General features: G+C 50.8%; 4 protein-coding genes across 4 annotated transcripts; all 4 read right to left on the bottom strand.

Annotated features, from left to right (window-relative positions):
• Positions 1 to 739: 739 nt before the first annotated feature.
• Positions 740 to 4,649, bottom strand: BO66DRAFT_37326 (sulfate transporter family protein). Its single transcript, XM_025645535.1, has 6 exons — positions 4,214 to 4,649; positions 2,789 to 4,120; positions 2,540 to 2,739; positions 2,256 to 2,489; positions 1,030 to 2,210; positions 740 to 969 (listed from the first exon to the last, which is right to left on the bottom strand). Exons 1-6 carry the CDS (start codon positions 4,446 to 4,448, stop codon positions 945 to 947), a joined length of 3,207 nt encoding a protein of 1,068 aa, XP_025505900.1. The 5' UTR covers positions 4,449 to 4,649; the 3' UTR covers positions 740 to 944.
• A 545-nt stretch (positions 4,650 to 5,194) lies between these two features.
• BO66DRAFT_369959 (DNA replication protein PSF1) lies at positions 5,195 to 6,441 on the bottom strand. The gene is made up of 3 exons (XM_025645400.1): positions 6,172 to 6,441; positions 5,556 to 6,109; positions 5,195 to 5,504 (listed from the first exon to the last, which is right to left on the bottom strand). The coding sequence occupies exons 1-3, from the start codon at positions 6,205 to 6,207 to the stop codon at positions 5,411 to 5,413; spliced, it is 684 nt and encodes a 227-aa protein (XP_025505899.1). The 5' UTR covers positions 6,208 to 6,441; the 3' UTR covers positions 5,195 to 5,410.
• Positions 6,442 to 7,022: 581 nt separating this feature from the next.
• BO66DRAFT_318470 (HMG-box domain-containing protein) lies at positions 7,023 to 8,631 on the bottom strand (the record flags this gene model as incomplete). Its single annotated transcript, XM_025643604.1, has 3 exons — positions 7,023 to 8,252; positions 8,306 to 8,383; positions 8,434 to 8,631. 3 exons carry the CDS (start codon positions 8,629 to 8,631, stop codon positions 7,023 to 7,025), a joined length of 1,506 nt encoding a protein of 501 aa, XP_025505898.1.
• Positions 8,632 to 8,813: 182 nt separating this feature from the next.
• BO66DRAFT_37304 (uncharacterized protein) lies at positions 8,814 to 9,864 on the bottom strand. The gene has a single exon (XM_025645524.1). The coding sequence runs from the start codon at positions 9,764 to 9,766 to the stop codon at positions 8,996 to 8,998; it is 771 nt and encodes a 256-aa protein (XP_025505897.1). The 5' UTR covers positions 9,767 to 9,864; the 3' UTR covers positions 8,814 to 8,995.
• Positions 9,865 to 17,698: the final 7,834 nt, after the last annotated feature.

Raw genomic sequence — 17,698 nt, 5'->3', positions numbered from 1 at the left:
TTTGGTAGTTGATGCTATGTAGTATAGTTAGTGGGAGTCCTGGGTGGGGGGTTTCCTGGTGGTAATTAGTGAGATCTGGGGTTAGGTTCAGTGTTTCCCAGTGTGAGGTTTAGCGATTCAGTCAAGGTTGGTAGAAGTAGAGATAGAGAGGTAGTAGATCTCTTGATATCTTAGTTATCATGGCGGATTTTATAAGCATGGGGGTTGGTGAAACCGTAGGAACTGGAGGCTTAGCGGAGGTTTTCTCTAGTAGTATGCAAACGGAGATTAGTATGGAGGATTTCCTCAACATGCCTGGATGTCAAAGACTGTCAGTGAACAGAGCAGAAGTCCCCTTGTTCGGGCATCTATTACAAAAAGAACTCCTGGAAATAGCCGCTATTTGCAAGTGCAATCGATCCTGGACAATGAGTTGCATGTCGTTTAACTCCGTATGCCACAGAGGATGTATGTCGAACTCCGTACTGGAACTGAGCATTTCCGAAGACCGTCGGCCGAGCCTTCGTGCTTCTTCAACAGAAAGCGTGTCTTTCCTTAGAATGTGCTGCACACCTCTCTCTGGATGATGAGAATGGGGAGGGCGGAGCATAGACTTGACTGAAGCTGCATGGAGAAAATTCCAAGTGATGCCGAGCAGCGCTACATCAAATGAACTATGCCATGGCTCAGCATTTGATCCTGTTTGGACCCCCGCCAGTCATGCAAGTAGCAATCGTTAAGTCTGGAAGACGACCATAGGTAATAAGTTAGTCGGTCAAGCTATGCGCCCGACCAGCTCACATTAACAACAGCCGATGCACATACATACACACGCTCACAATCATTATACAATAGTTAGGTAGAAGAAAGTCAACCACCAACATGCTATGCAAGACAAATATACCAAAAACATGCCACTATAGGCGGAACCGGCCAACGCATCAAAGTACCAGTCAAAACAGCTATCAAGCCGCTGTTGTTAGAACGTAACTAGAGAATCATGTCAGTCAAAAAGCACAATCCCGTGTATAGGAATGACGGAATACTCACGAAGTAATGCTGTCCATCCGCTCCGTAGTCAGTTTCAGACTGACCGTCAGAAGCTCCCTTGCAATCTCCGGCTCGTTTTCACGCAGCTCCTGCCACTTCTCCATGTTCAAACACCAACTCACGCAGTCCTGTTCGGCCTTGACCGTCGCTGTCCGGCGGGTCTCGCTGAAGAAGGGCAACTCGCCGCACGGTCGGCCAGCCACAATGATTTCAAAGTATCGTCCCTGCGGTAGTTCGTACTCGGCACGAAGCATCCCGGATTCCAGAAGATAAAATCCCATCGGAATATCGCCTTCACGGAATAGGACAGTGCCTGCTGCGTAGCTTTCTCGCACGAAATAGGCGCACACTGGAAACCAGAAATCCTCATTTCGGGAGGTAATGCCCTGGAAGGTCTGGAGGAGCAGCGGAAGCGGCTGGCGCATGGCAGACCATGCTGCCGGTGCGACTACTGCGACTTCGTCTTCGCGGAGGGTGCTCCTTGCGGCTTGCTGTAGGTATCGCTGGCGAGGAGAACTGACCATCGTATCACCCAGGTGGGATGGTGCTTGCGGGGTAGGAACCTCCAGGAAGCTTGTAGAAGTTCCGTGCTGTCTCCTCAACAATGCCTCCCTGTGGCTGTAGAACACTTTGAGATAGTCATTCTCACAGAATTCGAGCGCCGAGTTCAGATCCTCGAAAATTTCCACCCCCGTTACAGCCTCGAATAAGCCCACGTTCTGGAGACTACGTCCCACCTCTCCTTCCACGTCGAGACCAGAAATGGTCATTTGAACGTTCCGCTTGCTAAGAATGCGATTGATGCGGGTGAATGCCTCGGCCGCGGAGAAGTCGATGCCATAAACCCTGGAGAAGTCAAGGATCAGGAATCGGATGGGCCGTCGGTTGAATGCCTCTTCCTCGATCAATCCTCTCATCGTATTCTCAACGCTCACGATGGTACCGAAGAAGAGATATCCGCCAAGCTTGATGATGAGGGTCTGCTGCCCGGCTTCCTTGAGGAAGCGCTGCTGAATAGGAGGACGTCTGACTGTAGACCCCGTAATCCCGCCCGAGAAAGTCGCACGGATAGCAGACTTACGAGAAGTCTGCACGACAAAGCTTAGACAGGCGAGAATGATACCAACAAGAATACCAACAACAAAATCCCAGGCGCCCATAGTTGCAACAATGATGACAACCTTCAGAATTAGCCAGTGCCGTCATTAACTCAAACTAGAGCTTACCGTGATATATTCATGCCGATGCAATTTTCCCCATGTGTCCACCAAGGCCTCTTGCATCAGCTCGATTCCCAGCAGAAAAATGAGAGCGCCGACAACCATGACCGGAATAAAGCCGACAATCGCCGGGCCGACGACGAGAATACCAGCCGTCGCGGCCGCGAGCATGATACCTGCTAAACGGGAGTTGCCACCACTGTCAATGAACAATAGACTATTAGTATATACAAGGTAGTTCTAATAGAAGTCAGCAAGTTTCTCCGTAGGCAGGCTATCAGAGGCAGTACCTGTATGCTGCCCGAGAAGCCGGACAGGGCATTGGTGACGCCATGCGCGATGAGTTCACGGTCCACGTTGAGATTATCCTCGCCCGTCGATATGCCCAGGGCAGGCACATTGATGGGTACATGCAGGACGCCGAAGAAAGTGAGCGCGAACATTGCTGGGATCGTGTCCACGAACGCGGCCCAGTCAACAGCAGAAAAATCTATGAATAGTTAGAAGGTCACCGCTATCACAAAGATTCTTTCACATACCATAAAGGGTATAAAAGTGATACCACGGATTTGAGGAGGACGGCGCATCGAAGACCCATCCTTTGTTGCGCAGAGTGCCCATAGAGACCCCAGCGCTGAGAACAACAATATAAAATACGACAGCCACGCAGATAAAATAGCCGCCGAGGAGGAAATTAGAATGCAGAAAACGCTTCAAAACAAGCAAGCCGACCGCGAGGATCAAGGGTACCGTCCAAAGAAATACTGTGTCCAGTTGCACCAACTTCTCCATTGTTGCCAAGGTGAACTCGAACGAGCCGGGAAGCCGAGCTGATACTTCGAGGCCGGTCAACAAGAGGAAAAAGCCCACACCGCCGATGCATCCAATAAGAATATGCCTGGGGAAGAACCCGATCAAGGCCCCTAGCTTGCAAGTCCCCATAAGGAAGAATACAAGGCCCGTCAGAATCGAACTGACCGAGAACGCCAGAATAGTGGTAGCTAGGACGGACTTCGGGTTATCCGCTCCAACTCGATTCAAGATCGTGAAAGCCATCTGGTGAAAGAAAGGCACCACCTCGATCATCTCACTGCCGATACCGCCCCGGAAGATGGAACCTCCGCAAGAAAAAACGAGCTGAGCAATAATCGTGCTCACGTAGAACATGGAGATACCGTCCGATCCAAGGTCAGAAAATATAGGCTCACCCAATGGGAAGAGGATCATTCCGTAAGATAAAGCATCGAGTATGTTGAGCAACAGACCGAGGAATACCGATGGCAACAGGCTGAGGGGATAGACGACCCCCTCGCGCCATACAGCCTGTTTGTCCCACGATTTCGGGTTGGCTACGAGCCGGAAACAAGTAGTGACACTCGAGAAGGCACTGGAAAAAGCGCTCGGTCCCTTCGTTCCCGCATATCCCTGGTTTTCAATATCACCTGTAGCGCCGTAGCCTTGATATGGCTTTGGGTGTGACGGCTTAGATAACAACGAAGTTTGCTCTGTGCTCACAGTCTCTCCGGCAGTGACGACCGGAAGCTCGTCTTGAGAGACGGTACTGTCACTTGCCCTCTCCCACTCTTCAGAGTGGTACTGCTCAGTCTGGCTTGATTCCGGGATATCGGGGTGTCGGATCAGTTGTGTCAGTACCGAGGAGCCGGTAGTCGGAATGGAGGAAGGGCCAGCCTCAAGATGAGCCCTTGCTGCAGCTGTTGCGATCGGAGTCGGGGTCGAAGAAAGCGACAATTCGCGAGGGGGGCGGAAGACATCGAGCGACGAGGGAAGTGTGTTCGATTCACGCGACAAGGCGAAGGATGCCAATTCGGCAGTTTGTTCTCGCATACCATGGGACGAATAATGAGCCGGATCTAGGCCAAACAGTCAGCACTGCATTATTGTATTGTGACGACACAGCGGGGTTATGCTTTGGGGGACGAGAGTCGATTACATGAGCGGCGTACCTGCAGAGTTATGAAATGACCGATGGAAGAAAGACCTGCTCGGAGTCCGATAACTGGTGCCGCCGGACACGGTTGGATCTAATACTGAGGACCGTGGAGGGCTCCCATTATGAGCATGCTCAACTGGAATCTCCATTCCGGCTGGCTCCAAGTCGTCATTGAGGGCGGAATGATGCGAAGGCATCCCCGCGCCGCGGAGGTCGCTCCCACTGTTGCACGATCGCAAGACTCCCATGGCGGATGGTGTGGCAGAGGATAAGCCTACCACAAGTCCCAAGTGCCGAAGTCACGGTGCAGATTGCAAGAGCCGATCAAGTACTGATTCAGCCCGCAGGCTTCCAGGCTCGTGGACGAGATCTTAGGACAGTGGCCGAAAGTGCAGAGATGATACCGGATGACGCAAGAACTCAGAAGAATCAACAACCATAGACATCGCTCCACGATTGGCCGATTGAATGAGGGGAAGAAGGGAAAACAGACGATTATGATATGGGAGGCGCTCAGAGAGTAGGTCGGGAGGGATCAAAAGAGCGATTCAATCCGGTCCAGGCATGACTGGCCGTTGTTATCAGCTAGGTGGGTGAAAGTGACTAAAAAGTCTTATCACGGGCGGATTATCACCGATCCACTTCTCGGACATGGAGACGCGATGGTTGGGGACCTGGATGGCGAAAGCTGCTGCTGGATGGCCACAGAGCATGGGCTATGCTAGCGAGCTAAATTGGTGTGCAGTGATAGAGGGCGCCGTCAGAATAAGTGCGACAATAGCTGCAGTAGTAATGGTGTGGGAAGGCAAGAGCTTCAATCCTCGGCGAAGCTGCATGGCCGCATCCAGGCCGATGATAGGGCCGACGCCATTAGGTAAGCGGCCGTTGCAACGGCGATGTTTGTGTCCACGCAGTGCCGAAGACGGATCCCTAGATTATCTTCGACGTAACATACGATCTAGGCTACTGAGTAGACCTCCCGAGTCCCAGTTATGATGTGTCAAAAAACTAAATCTCATTGCTACGCTAATCCACCTGAGTTCGACTTCGCGCAGCGTCGGTCCCAATGCCACCGTCTCCGCTCTTCAGACTACTCTCAACAAACTAAATGGGTATCATCATGTAACACAGAAAACAGCAACTAGAGCAGCAGAAGCAGCATCGGGGGATAATCTCCATCCTGACTGCCTGCCCACGGAGGCACAGCAATCTATCCCAACCGTTCCAGAAAGCCCTGTGCAATCAGTCGTTCCACATCCCCTTGTCGTACGTAGAGCTGACTGTTCTTCGTCAAATTGATCACCCTGCGCATTGTTAGCACCCGACCGTTGACAGGAATTTTCATCCGAACATACCCATATTCCGTCTGAATCTCCCCTGCATCCTTCAAGACTCGCACATCGATGAACAAATCTTGGGGTGGCTCCAAACTTCCAGTGAGGTCAATGTCCGTCCACTGCCCCTTATACGCGGCGAGCAGGTCACTGTATTGTCGAAAGTACTCTTCTTCCTCCGGGCTCAGCGAGCTGTGATTCATCCCCGAGCCAGCGCCCTGGCCTTGTGCCGCGGCGGCGGCGGCGGCAGCAGCTCCTGCACTTGCCTCCTCCGCCACGGGTAATTGCTGTTCTAGCACATCCACACCCGTCCAACAGAGCTCCTCCAATTTTTCCGTGCGGACACGATGGTAGGCGAGAAGACATCGCTTGTTACGACGCATACAGAGATGGTCGACGAGGAGGGCGCAGGCAATGGCGGGCTCTTGGGACGGGTTGAAGCTGCCCTCGAAGGGAGTCAGCAGGCGTGCAACATCGCGGTCTAGGTCGCGGACCTCGCGGGCGACGGCGCGAACGAGTTCGGTTTGGTAGGGAGGCAGATGGGTTAGAGCCTGGGTGCGTTTGGCGTGTTGAACCTGTGGATCACCCGTGTTAGGCCAAATCGTAGGTGGAATCCAACAACTAAGAAGAGACCAACCAATTTATTACCCAGTTCGCCGTACATGTTCGACATGGCGGGCAGTGGTTGTAGCTGTGAATTGAAGATATGCAAACGCGGGGATGCGAAAGTATACCCCTACGCGGATCGCTGCTGGGATGTGCGAGTCTGAAGCTGATGGTTGCTGGACAGGAAAATCCAGAGTTCGGAAGGGGTTCCTGAACGTGTTTATTCCATCGCCTAGTAAGGCAGTGCCTTGATTGAGCTTGAAATAAGCTTTGCGATGAACATGCAGACGGACGGAGACGTGAGTCTCACGCAGGATTGATTGCCTGTCGCCGCGTCGCTTTGACCACCCCACCGATCGGATATCTCCACGTGACAGAGCGCCGCGTATCTGTCACGCCTAATTGGAGTCATCCAACAAAATTGTATACTGATCAAGAGTAATGCTTCATCTGCGCATGTACCAGAAATTTAGGGAACTTTGTTAGGCTTGCTCTGAATCAAGCACTTTGAATTACATCTGATCATGTAATTTCCAACTATTCTAACCTAAGTAAGAACACCGGTGCACAAGTATGTACCGTTACAAGGTATCAAAACATATTGATTAAACGAGACTGCCACCCATAAGCAAAAGCCAAGAAGCCCGGAATACGCCAGCCAAATGTGACAGGGCATTTGCCCGGAATCGACAAGAAATTCGAAGATACAAATAGACAAGTCCCGAGCCACCATGTATATTAGCGCCCCGAAACTCCGAACAACAACTCTGGTTTCAAACAGATATCCACCGCGCTGAGAAACAGGACAAGAAAACATCTCGACCCTTTGAGATCGTGACAATAATAGAACTATCACACTTTAGGGTGAGTCGAGCACGGGTCTCAGTATGACATCCAGGAGTTGAGGTCGCCACCAGAGCCCTCCAATTTGGCATCATTGGGCGAATCCCATGTGTCGCGACCTTCTAGGTGTTGGATGTCCGGTGCCGATGAGTAGGCTGAGCCCGCCTGATAGGCGACTGAGCTTGGCGGCATCGAGGTTGTCATGGGAACATAACCGTTGACTGTCGATGCATCAGGCCACAATGGCTGATGGACGCTATACATTTGATTGGCACCCGGAAGTTCGTTTGGGAGAGTCAGAAGCTGGGGGTCTAGCTGACCGCTTCCCGGAGTAGAAGCAGAGCTGGCGGGCTGGAGGAGGTCATGGTGGGACGCTCCTGGCAGTCCTGCCAGAGAAGCTGATGAGTTGTACGAGATGTCCTGGAAACTCGGCCGTTTGAACCGAAAGTCGTCATGGTGAGACATGTAGCCCGGGTGTGCCGAGTGAAGTAGGTACGGAGATGGGTCAGAGGAAGGCATGTAGCCTGGCATGGAACCCCGACTTGCGTGCCAAGGTGAAGACGAAACAAAAATAGATTCTGTAGGTAAGCCGTGTTCCGCAAAGTCAAAGGGAGTAGAGTCACGGCTGCCCCAACCACTGCTCTCCACCTCTGACGAGCTCATGCCATGGCTTTGTAGCAGAGCTGGGCTAGAATCAGGAGTATTTGCCAGATTACCATCATCGTCGACACCCGCCCGTTTCTTCTTATCCTTTGCCGGGGAGAACTTGTAGCCGGGATGTGCTTTCAGATGGTTGGCCTTCTCAACAGTCGCCAGATGCTCGTACTTCCCACGAATCTCGGCAGGCTCCAGTTTCCAGCTATCACCGGCAGCTTCAGAGACCACCTGGTGATTGTTCTGCGAGAACCATTCTTTTGCTCTCTCCGCAAATGCAGACCGGTAGAGCATGAATGAGTTCATCGGGCGGGCAATCTTGCCATTTTTCTTCGCGACTTCCTGGCGCCGAGTTTCTATGGAGCGATGCACCCAACTTTCCATGTCCTTGATTGGGATATGTGTCAAGTGCTTGGTCAACTCGCTCAGCGGCTTGTCAACATGAGGTCTGGACTCTCGGTCCTTCAACTTCCGACCCTTGCGCCGCATTCTGGGAGGCCTGGCGACCCTTGGTCTAGGGGGCTGTCTCTGACTCTGAGGCGATGACCACTGCGGCGCCGAACTCAGGCTTCCAGGAACATGACAGTCGTCTGCTGTGGATGGTGGCGTGTCGATCTAAGAGACATTAGTGATCAACGAAAGGGTTATCAAGCGGAGGGACGACCCACCGGATGATGCAATGATATGTTTCGCGGATAGTCATTAGACACGAATTGTGAAGAAGGGGGGGAAAGATAATCCTGAAGCTGGGTTAGTGCCTGCTCAGCGAGTATAAATGAGATAGCTGTGAACTTACAAATGATGCTGCCTCGTATTTCACCTCGCTTGGAACATGGCTTGCATGAAGGTCTGCAGCCGAAAAAGGCTCAGGCTGTCCGAAATTTGGCGAAAGTATACCATGGAAGTCTTGGTTAGCATCAGCCACCGTGTTCTGATCCGTCGATTCGGGCGGCGAGGGTGGCTGGCCACGAATGACTCTGGTAGCGCTAGCCATGATGAGGTTTTAGTGTGAGGCAAGGAATGGGAATTTGACTGAGTAGGGGGTGGAAGCCCAGCTCAAAGTCCGCCAGGGACCCACGCAGGATAGTTGATTGGAAGAGCTTGCAGGGGACGCTGGAGGAAGGAGAATGAAATCAAGACCGTCTTTTCAGGTCTCAGAAAGGATGAGCTTGTGTGTTGCTCCGATGGAATGAGTTGTGGGGAAAGTGGATGTTGATTATGCCTAATAGGCGGGCAAGGCGCAGTGAGGTGCAAGGGACACCAGTCAGTCGTTTACTCAGTGGGGGAAGGGATTCTGCATCTGAGAGCAAGTCTCGAACACATTCGCATTTGACAGAAATGATCAAATGTCTTGAACACTAAGGAGATTGATGAATTGAGAGAGAGAGAGAGTTGAAGGAAGGAAGAAGGAGAAGGAGAAGAAGAAAAGAAGAATGGAGACCAAATAAATAAAGCAAGCGGTCTTGTTCTGAATGAACTGAATACTGGCGGGAGGAGGTTGAGGAGCGAATAGATGAATGAACAGTCAAAGACAACAATAGAAGGTGACGAAACACAAGTTGAATGAAAAAGAGAATCAAGGAAGTTCTTGCAAGGATGCAAAAAAGAAATCGTTGAAGGTGGATGCGAAAGAGAAGGACAAGTGAGAGCTTAGTGATTATCGATGATAATCTTAGTTCACCATCAACTAGTTGTTGATGCACCACGAGAGACGGGTGGCGGATCACCGGGTAGTTACTTATACAAGCTGTCAGTGCAGACTGTGTGACTCCCAGAGCAGAGTGAAGATCAGAGATACTTTGTATGAAGAGGGGGAGGGGACGAAGAAGAGAGAGGAAGCCATGAGAAGTGGATATCAAGTGATTTAAAGCGGGATAGACATCGCAAGGTAGAAGTTCTAGATGGGGAAGACAACCATGGGATCCCCAGCGGCTGAAACCCTGAGACTGCTTGAAGGTGCTGGCGGCGACACTGTCCCAAACCCATGTTGGCACGGGGGTTTGCTTCTGGGATAGTGCTGTCTTTGTTCCAGTCTGCTGGGACTGAGAGAGACATGGATGCCTCTTCTTTGGGATTTCTTTTCTCTCCTGTTTTCGCACCATGGGATTTGATTTGATTGCACGACTCATTGGTGTGCTGTCTTTTCCTCAACTGAATTTATTTTGGTTTTAATTTGACAGGATGGTTTTTATTTTTTGGTATTTTCTGTTTCTTTTTTATTTCTTTGCCCGATTTTATTATTTCTAATGTGATAGTTATTTTTGATTGATTAGCTTGCTTGATGTCCTATTTTGTTTTTTTTGTTTTTTTTTCCTTCTGATTGCCATGCATTATCTTTGTCTTCATTCACTTCTTTCTAGCCCTCTTCATGGGGAAAGACACAGAATTGTTAACCTCCTGAATGCAAGACAGATGATTATTTTGGGATGGGACCCCAGGTAGTCCCCATCTTCTTCACACCTTCGGTTCAGTCTTCTCTCGTATTGCTTCTTTAAGTCATCTCTTTGTGCCAAAACTAGGTCCCCTCTTCACCTGGATGGAGGGGAAGGCGAGGGGAGTAGAGGGAGGGGTTGAGAGTTCTGAGATCTTGCCCGAGACAGGGAGGTTACTAAATGCGGCCCTGCATCTGACAGGAACGGTTGGGGATTTGCTATTGTTGCTTCTTACCGGCGGGCCACGGCTGCTGGACATCAGTCAAATCAAATAGCCAAGGCAAGTTGGCTGCTGGTATGTATTGTGATTACTGAAAGATTTAAACAGTTGATCGACTGTCGCAGCCAGCTCGATGGCCGTACAATACTTACTGTAGTAGTGAATTAGGCTGAAAATTAATTTTGAATGGGAGAGAAATAATAATTTGGAAATGAGGATCAAATCAAATGCTAAATTAAAATTGGAGAAGGCAATGACGATAGTGACAGTCTAACGTCCAGGCAAGCTACTTGGCCCACCCGTCGTCCATTAGTACGATCGACTCGGGTGGAGTCAGGTATGTACTATGTATGTATGTATGTGTGTATGTATGCCAGTATCTCTATGAGGTCCATTCTGACTTTGGGAGCCCCAGAGAAGTTGACATGCCGGAAGGTTATGGGATGAACTTATGGTACCTCTGGTACCTACTATGTATGTAGTAGTCATCATTGCTGCCGGCCTAATCGGGTAAAAGGTCCAGTCTGCCAGCCAGTTGTGGATCTGGAGGCTGGCCCGAGGGGATAGCTCAGTCACTCTTCATGACACTGGAGAGTTGTTCCCTTCGTAGTTACTATGCAGCTGCATAACTCAGCAAGCAAGAAGGAAAGAGGAGGGAAAGAAACAATATAGGATGCCTACAAATCGATCGGGCCAGAGGAAGATCCATATCTGCTCTTTGTAACATGCTAACAGCCTAGCAGCGACCACAGAGACTAGCGGCGGAGACAGGCGGCGGAGTTAAGTTACCGATCCGAAATTGATAGACACTGCCTAGTAGGAAGATGCTCTTGTACATTCACAAATCGTCCCATTTGGTCTGGACTTTCTCCTCCAACACATACACTCACACTCACACTCACACTCACACTCACACTCTGCCTCCTTTCTTCATTCTCTATCTATTTCTCGTCTTTTGATATCTCGACGATCAACCTCGACCGCAACCCACCCGAATCAACCATGGAAGTGGGCTCGGATTGTCCGATGTGGAGCTCGTTACAACTCAGGGAGCTTCCCCAGACCCCTCTCCGTTCCTCAGCGTCATCATACCAAGTGGAAATGGTTGCCCGCACCGATACTAGACCCCGATGCTAAAAAGGCAGCACCCATGGATCCCCTAGTCCCCGGCTTCCCGACCATCATCAGATCATACCGATTTGCACATACTACAGACACGGAGCTTTTTACTGCGAACTGCCTATACCCAGGTCCAGCACCTCAAGTCCATTAAATGGGCTAGACGTACAGAGATGAGGGGACCTATGTGTCCTAGGCCGCTCAAGACGAATCAGCGCCCTCTGGCCGTTCAATCATGACCCCAACACAATCGTGTCAGCTAGTCGATCGTCCTTCTCTCTTGGCTCTTTTTCGGCCGTACCGGGAGATCAGCCAAGCACACCAAATGGCCCATGGTGTAAGGCCGGCAAACCATCTGCGGTGGTGTTCATTGGTCCGTATATACGACATTGCTGGAATCAGACCTGGAGACCCGTTGGATGCAAATGTCACTCACTGCCTGTCGGCCTACCTATCTAGCTAACCGAGAGAAATCCGTAACTCGGTCAAGTGATAGGGAGAAGACCAGTGGGAAAGCTGGACGTAAGTTGGGATCGGGTGCGAACAGCAAGAAAGTGCCAAGGCCAAACAGAGCAAAAATTACACTGTCTCCAGACGGAAAGCTTGGGTATATGATACCAATGCCAATAGCCCTGAGCGGTGCCCTCTAACCTTTTTTACAGGCCTTGTACGCGCCATTTTGGAGTATCTTGTCTACCTCAAGGCCTTCGAGTGAAGTTGACAGTGGTGTATGTACAGTGTTGTGGATTTCACGATCGATCACCGTTGAAGCACATACACACACACTCTCTCTCCCCCTTGCCCCTCGTCCTAATGATATCTAACACAATACTCACTGAATACCACCTACCTACCATCCCAAACTGACATCCAGACATGGCACACTCAAGACCCATGGATACTGCCTTACGCCACGAGATACCAATTGGCGGAGCCATTAGAGGGGCTGTATTAGCCGGAGACTAGACATTGGCTTCAGCTGACCACGGGTGACTGGACCGCACTAGCGTCATGTATTGAAAGGGTCTAGGTAGGTAGTGAGTGCAGTGGGTAACTGGGAAACGCCTCCAGCTCGGCCGCCCGGGCACTGGTCTCCGCATCAAGGCTGCATCGGGAAACGTAATGTCCGCCCGCCGACCCACTTTTCCCCGTTACTTACGAGTACGTACAGTACATTATTTGACTATCAGCGAGTGAACTACCTAGTATTAAGTCCTCCTACCATATTCGCTTGCAAGCAAATGCGACTTCTCTGGCGCGAGTTCGTGTCATAGGCTGGGCCTAGTCGATTGAGTGGATGGTGAGGTAGGCAGCCGTTCCTAATGATCATGAATTGGTGAGCTCAGCTCGTTCACTACCTAGTACTTATCTATATCAGAAGGCTACATCTCAAGAGGTTTCGAAGACCTATCGATAGAAAAGCCTGAATCATACACCGTGACTACCTGCCAGAGAATTCAAGTATACCAATTATGGGTAGTGACGTGACAGCAGTACTGTAGTACGCAAGAAGCTGCTTGCAATTTCACTAGTCTACTGATGGCTTTTTGACAAGACAATTGGGACTGCACGCTGCATGAATTGATTGCAGCTTGGCACAATGGGGAATCCGGCGATTGCTTGTTCATCTTATGGTTCCCGAGCCAACTCACTCTTGCCTTCGCTTGGCCTGGCCCTTTCCTGTCAGTCGGATACGGTTCGGTCACGTGTCGCTGCCTTGGGCTCGTCTCTCCAGACCACAAACATACCGATGAACAGTGGCGGGCTCTTCATTCGTATCAACCCCCTGTCCCAACACGGCTCTGGGGCAATTTGGAGTGTTCAGTCTCTCAGCTCGTTACTGGCTGCGTTGTCGTACCAACAACATGGTCAAAGACAGTAACACAACCATGGAGGTGTAGTATGCTGCAGAGGGCTGGCCGCCCAGGTGGCTGTTACTACATCAACAGTGCCCAGATGCATGCAATTGCAAGCAAGATCAAGCCTAGTGCCTGGATTAGGATTGGCTGCAACCATAGATCATCGATCCCAACTGGGCAATCCCCGCTTTCATCCGCAACATTACTATACTCTCCTTGTCCATCCCATGACTTGGTCGGAGATATTCTACGGTACTGGCTTCAGCACCAGATGGAGTCAACACCGCCAAGGAGTAACTTGCTAACATGATCGACGACTATCCCGCACCGTGGGCTGAAACTAGATTCGATGGCCCTCTGACGATGCCTCAATGGCTTGCGCAGGAACCCAGACTCGCCCAGGGACCCAGATTCGCTCGGGGCAGAGTTCTTTGTCCACAGCCCGTCTTCGAGAAACCTGACCCTTCCCGGGCGCAGGAACATTGGCAAGGACGTACCCTAGTTGATGAGAGTTTCTTCATTCCTTGTTCCCAGTCAACAAGGGGGAAAGCCTGAACAGCAGCAACAGCAGCAGCGTGTTATCTTATCGGCTGTCGTCGATCAGGGGTCGGTTTGTTGCATGCACTACCACATACCGTGTGCGTGAAGGCGTGAGCAATTAAGACAGAGACCCTGCCCAGAAACTTTGCGCAAGGAAGTGCTCCCGATCATTGTGTTATGCAAGTTGAGTGGACGACTTTTATTTCAGTATGGTAGAGGTTTCAATCGGCCGCTATGACTTCGTCCTTCCTCGGATGTCTTTGATCTCCCTTTCCGGTTTAGGTAGGGTCATCTGCAAGCTGAGCCTCCGAATCGCCCTCGGGCAGATAGATGAGAGGGATTGGCACAAGGATTGCTTGGCTCATGGTGAAGATTAACACAAACTTTCATAGTTCCAAACTCTCCTACGCGTTCCAAGGGCTTCTGGAAGTCTACAAAGTTGACACTAGAAGGCACGCTTTCCCAAGTCCGGTAGCAAACACCGCCGGCCACGAAGGCTGCTCTTCCCCGCCACTCTGCCCTCTCCCTGCTTCCAACCCTCCTTGCCCCTTCCCCATTTCCATCCGTTTCCTGGTGCAGCTGAAAGACGGTAGGTAATATTTATGACACATTGCAATAGGCTTAGGGCCTTGGCAATATGTTCGATGCGACCAAATGAGTCTCCACATGTTGTTCCAAGCCCTACACAGCTCTCAAGATACGTACAGTGCTTACTCCATCATATCAGGCGAGTGTCCTCCAGTTGAGTCTGGAGATGGTACCGAGCGCAGCGTGAAAGAGGTCGTTCTAAATCCGGCAGTTGCCATCTAAGAATAACAGCAATCTTCTGCTTGGGTTCCGTCACTTTGGTGTCTCCCTATTACATCAAGCCTGTTCATCTTTGTCTGTTTCATAACCTCCTACTTCGATGCTTCTTTATTCTAGCCCTAGTGCCGTTTCATCATCTTGCGAGTGCGCACTCTGGAAATCAAGGCAGTTCTATAGTAAACCTAAAACAAGAATGGAACGGCAGGGCCCCTCTGACGACTATCGGGGGGGGGCATCCAAGATCGCGAATATCCCCGAGATGTCTTGGGGTGCATGGCTTCTGCAAGGACCGACGATCAGTCAGGAGCCGTCAAACTCTCTACGAGTCACAGGACAGGCTTCACACTAGTCTGGAAGATGATGGGTTATACGTGCTATGCGCTATGCATTAACATTGCTAGCATCCTTGCAAACCGTGCCGATACCTATGGCGGCGGCAGGGCTTTTTTGGGGCGTCCTCCGGTCGAGTCACCAAGCCGCTAACTGATGGTGCACAGGCTGTACCGGTACCTTTCACTCACCGACATAGTCGGGCTTGTCGGGTGCAAATCCTTACCGCCATGTTGCAAATACAAGAAAAACATGTGGACAAGCCGACTAGGATCCAAAACGTGGCTCAAAACATGGGGATTGTCGGTCAATCATGACACCAACCGTTGAATCACATTGCATCCAACCGCATATCTGGCGCTTATTTCGGACGGGCCGCATGGCGGTAAAAATGGTCTGGTTGGTCACTTTTCCTTATACTATTCCTCTCCATACCTCCCTCAGCCTAGATACCTAAAGTGCGAGCACCGAGGCAGTCATTGACCGAACATTGGCTGATAGCACGACTTTTTAGGCATCCAGGCGACCTCATACAAAGTCTGTCGCATACCGTTCACAGGCAGCACAAGTAGTAGTAGTAGTAGCAGCAGCAGCCGCAGCAGCAGCAGTAAAGTTGACGTCACTGTTGATAGCACAAACCGATGGAGGATTTTACTGAATCCGGGCGTCATAACAGGATGTCGCGGTGGACGGAGTCGTACCTTACCTAGGGCCTCTTCCTTTCCCCCACTCGGTCCACTCAGCACAGTCCAACAGTTTGTTTCCACCACATCCAACCAACAACGTGGGTGGAGCTCGTGCTCAGCACACCTCTGAGGGGACATCTAGATGTCAAATTGGAACAGACGAGACCAGTGACTATTGCCCCCCACGAGCAGCGCTACGGAGTAGCTTCATCCGCATGGTGCCGACGATACAGAAGGCTCTTTCGCTACGGATATTGATATACTGTACTCCGTACGTCGCGTGGATCCGAGACCTGTAACATAACTTAACGGCCGGTTTTTTTTACTGACTAAGCTGGCCGAGCCGATCATTGAATCTTGAATTATGATGATCGACAGCAGCAGACGAAAGTACTGTACGGCCCACGTTGTCCACCGAAAAGTCCTGATACAGTACGGAGTACTTTAAGAGTTTATCAATCTTGATGAGTTCAACAAGCGAGAAGTGATTTTCCATCTGCCACAGTCGTTGCAACGGGCTCTCGGAGTGTTGGAACCTCCGGCTTCGTGCTACTCCGTACAGAACCTGTCAGTACGAAAGCCCAGACCTGAATAATTGCGTTTAGAGCGGAAGGGTTTTTGGGCCTTGGCTTCTTTCGGCAAGACTCCACTTGATTATCACAATTTAGCCCCTGCCGCTGAGAATTGGGGTGGACACTGGAGACGAACCAGCCGGCGAACCCCTAGCCTAACCTGCTAAAGTGGATGTCATAATCCGATCGATCGGAAAAGCCATTAGCCCGGGCCTCCGATGAGAGGGCCCTGGCCCTAGCTACTACTTAGTACTAGGGACTACACAGGTAAGAAGCTTCGACTAGGTGTACTAAGCCTGGGGCATGTTTCGAGCGTGTCAAACAACGGCATGGGCTAACTTACCATTGGTTTGTCTGTATGGTTTCAGGGGCGGCTATCGCCGCACTGGAGATGATTAAATGCCCTGAAATTACTCAATGCAGTTGGGCTGTCATTAAAAACCTCCAAAATTCTACTAGGTAACTCGTCGTGGTTGCCCTATTCGTGATACCAGTTATCTGATGCTGATTCACCCTACATGGAGTAGCAATTTCCCAAGTGGACACCACATGGTGGGGCCCAGGTATTAAGTACGCGTCGACAAACGACTCTGCTCTCCTATCGAACTCATAGGAGAAGAAGCTATTGCTAGGAATCTGAATCCGGTAAGTGCATAAACCACGCCACATAGTAGTCATCACTTTACTGCTCTGATCTCGCTAGGCACAGTAAGACCGTCCACTAGACAAGTATACTGACATCAGGACTTGCTCAAGATAAGTAATGTAACGAGTCATAGGTCGATGACTGACTCCACAACGATGACAGGAATGGTGATCCGGAGTCCACCAGGGCAGCCATAATGAGCTTCAGGCATAGCACACTGCATTGCCCGTCCTCCCTTCTCCAGGGCTAACCGTCAAGTTGGTGCTCCCTTTTCGCTTCCCGTGTCCATATCCGGACCACATCTAAAAGCACAAGTCCTTCGACACGACCTCCATACCAAATCCCAGTGCTCTACCAAAGTCATGGCATCAGTGCCGCACAGATAGAGGTACGACCTTGAAGCACCCCAAGATTTATTGCGTCAATGATTCGTCAATGCCGGGTGCGAGGAATAGACTGTTACCTCGTGTGCCGCGCAAAAGTTGGGGAAACTGCCGTATCGAGTACACTCAGCCCTTGGCCAGTCCCCAGCAGTCCAGCTTCCTCGGCATGCAAGGGTGTCTACCCAATTGAACGGTCTTCGTAAAGCGCGCAAGATACCTTACGAGGTATGAACAACCCCCCACCCCCCTCCGAGGTAACTAACTTGCATTTCATTCGTGAGAGACTCCCGGCCGTCAGGCTTTTCGGCCCAGTATGGGTGGGGAGAATGGGGGAGCATTCATGATCATCATTATGTCTTGAATAAAATGCATAGCTGACTGACGCATGCTACTTTAGCCTACAGCTTGGGGGGCGAGGGCCTCTTCTCTGCTCCCAAGCCCTGTACGGACGCCCATACGGACTCTTT

The sequence above is a fragment of the Aspergillus aculeatinus genome, assembly GCF_003184765.1.
Source record: "Aspergillus aculeatinus CBS 121060 unplaced genomic scaffold BO66scaffold_13, whole genome shotgun sequence".
NCBI lineage: Eukaryota > Fungi > Ascomycota > Eurotiomycetes > Eurotiales > Aspergillaceae > Aspergillus > Aspergillus aculeatinus.
Note: the sequence above shows the minus strand (reverse complement) of the source record. Positions and strands in the feature narration are given on the sequence as shown.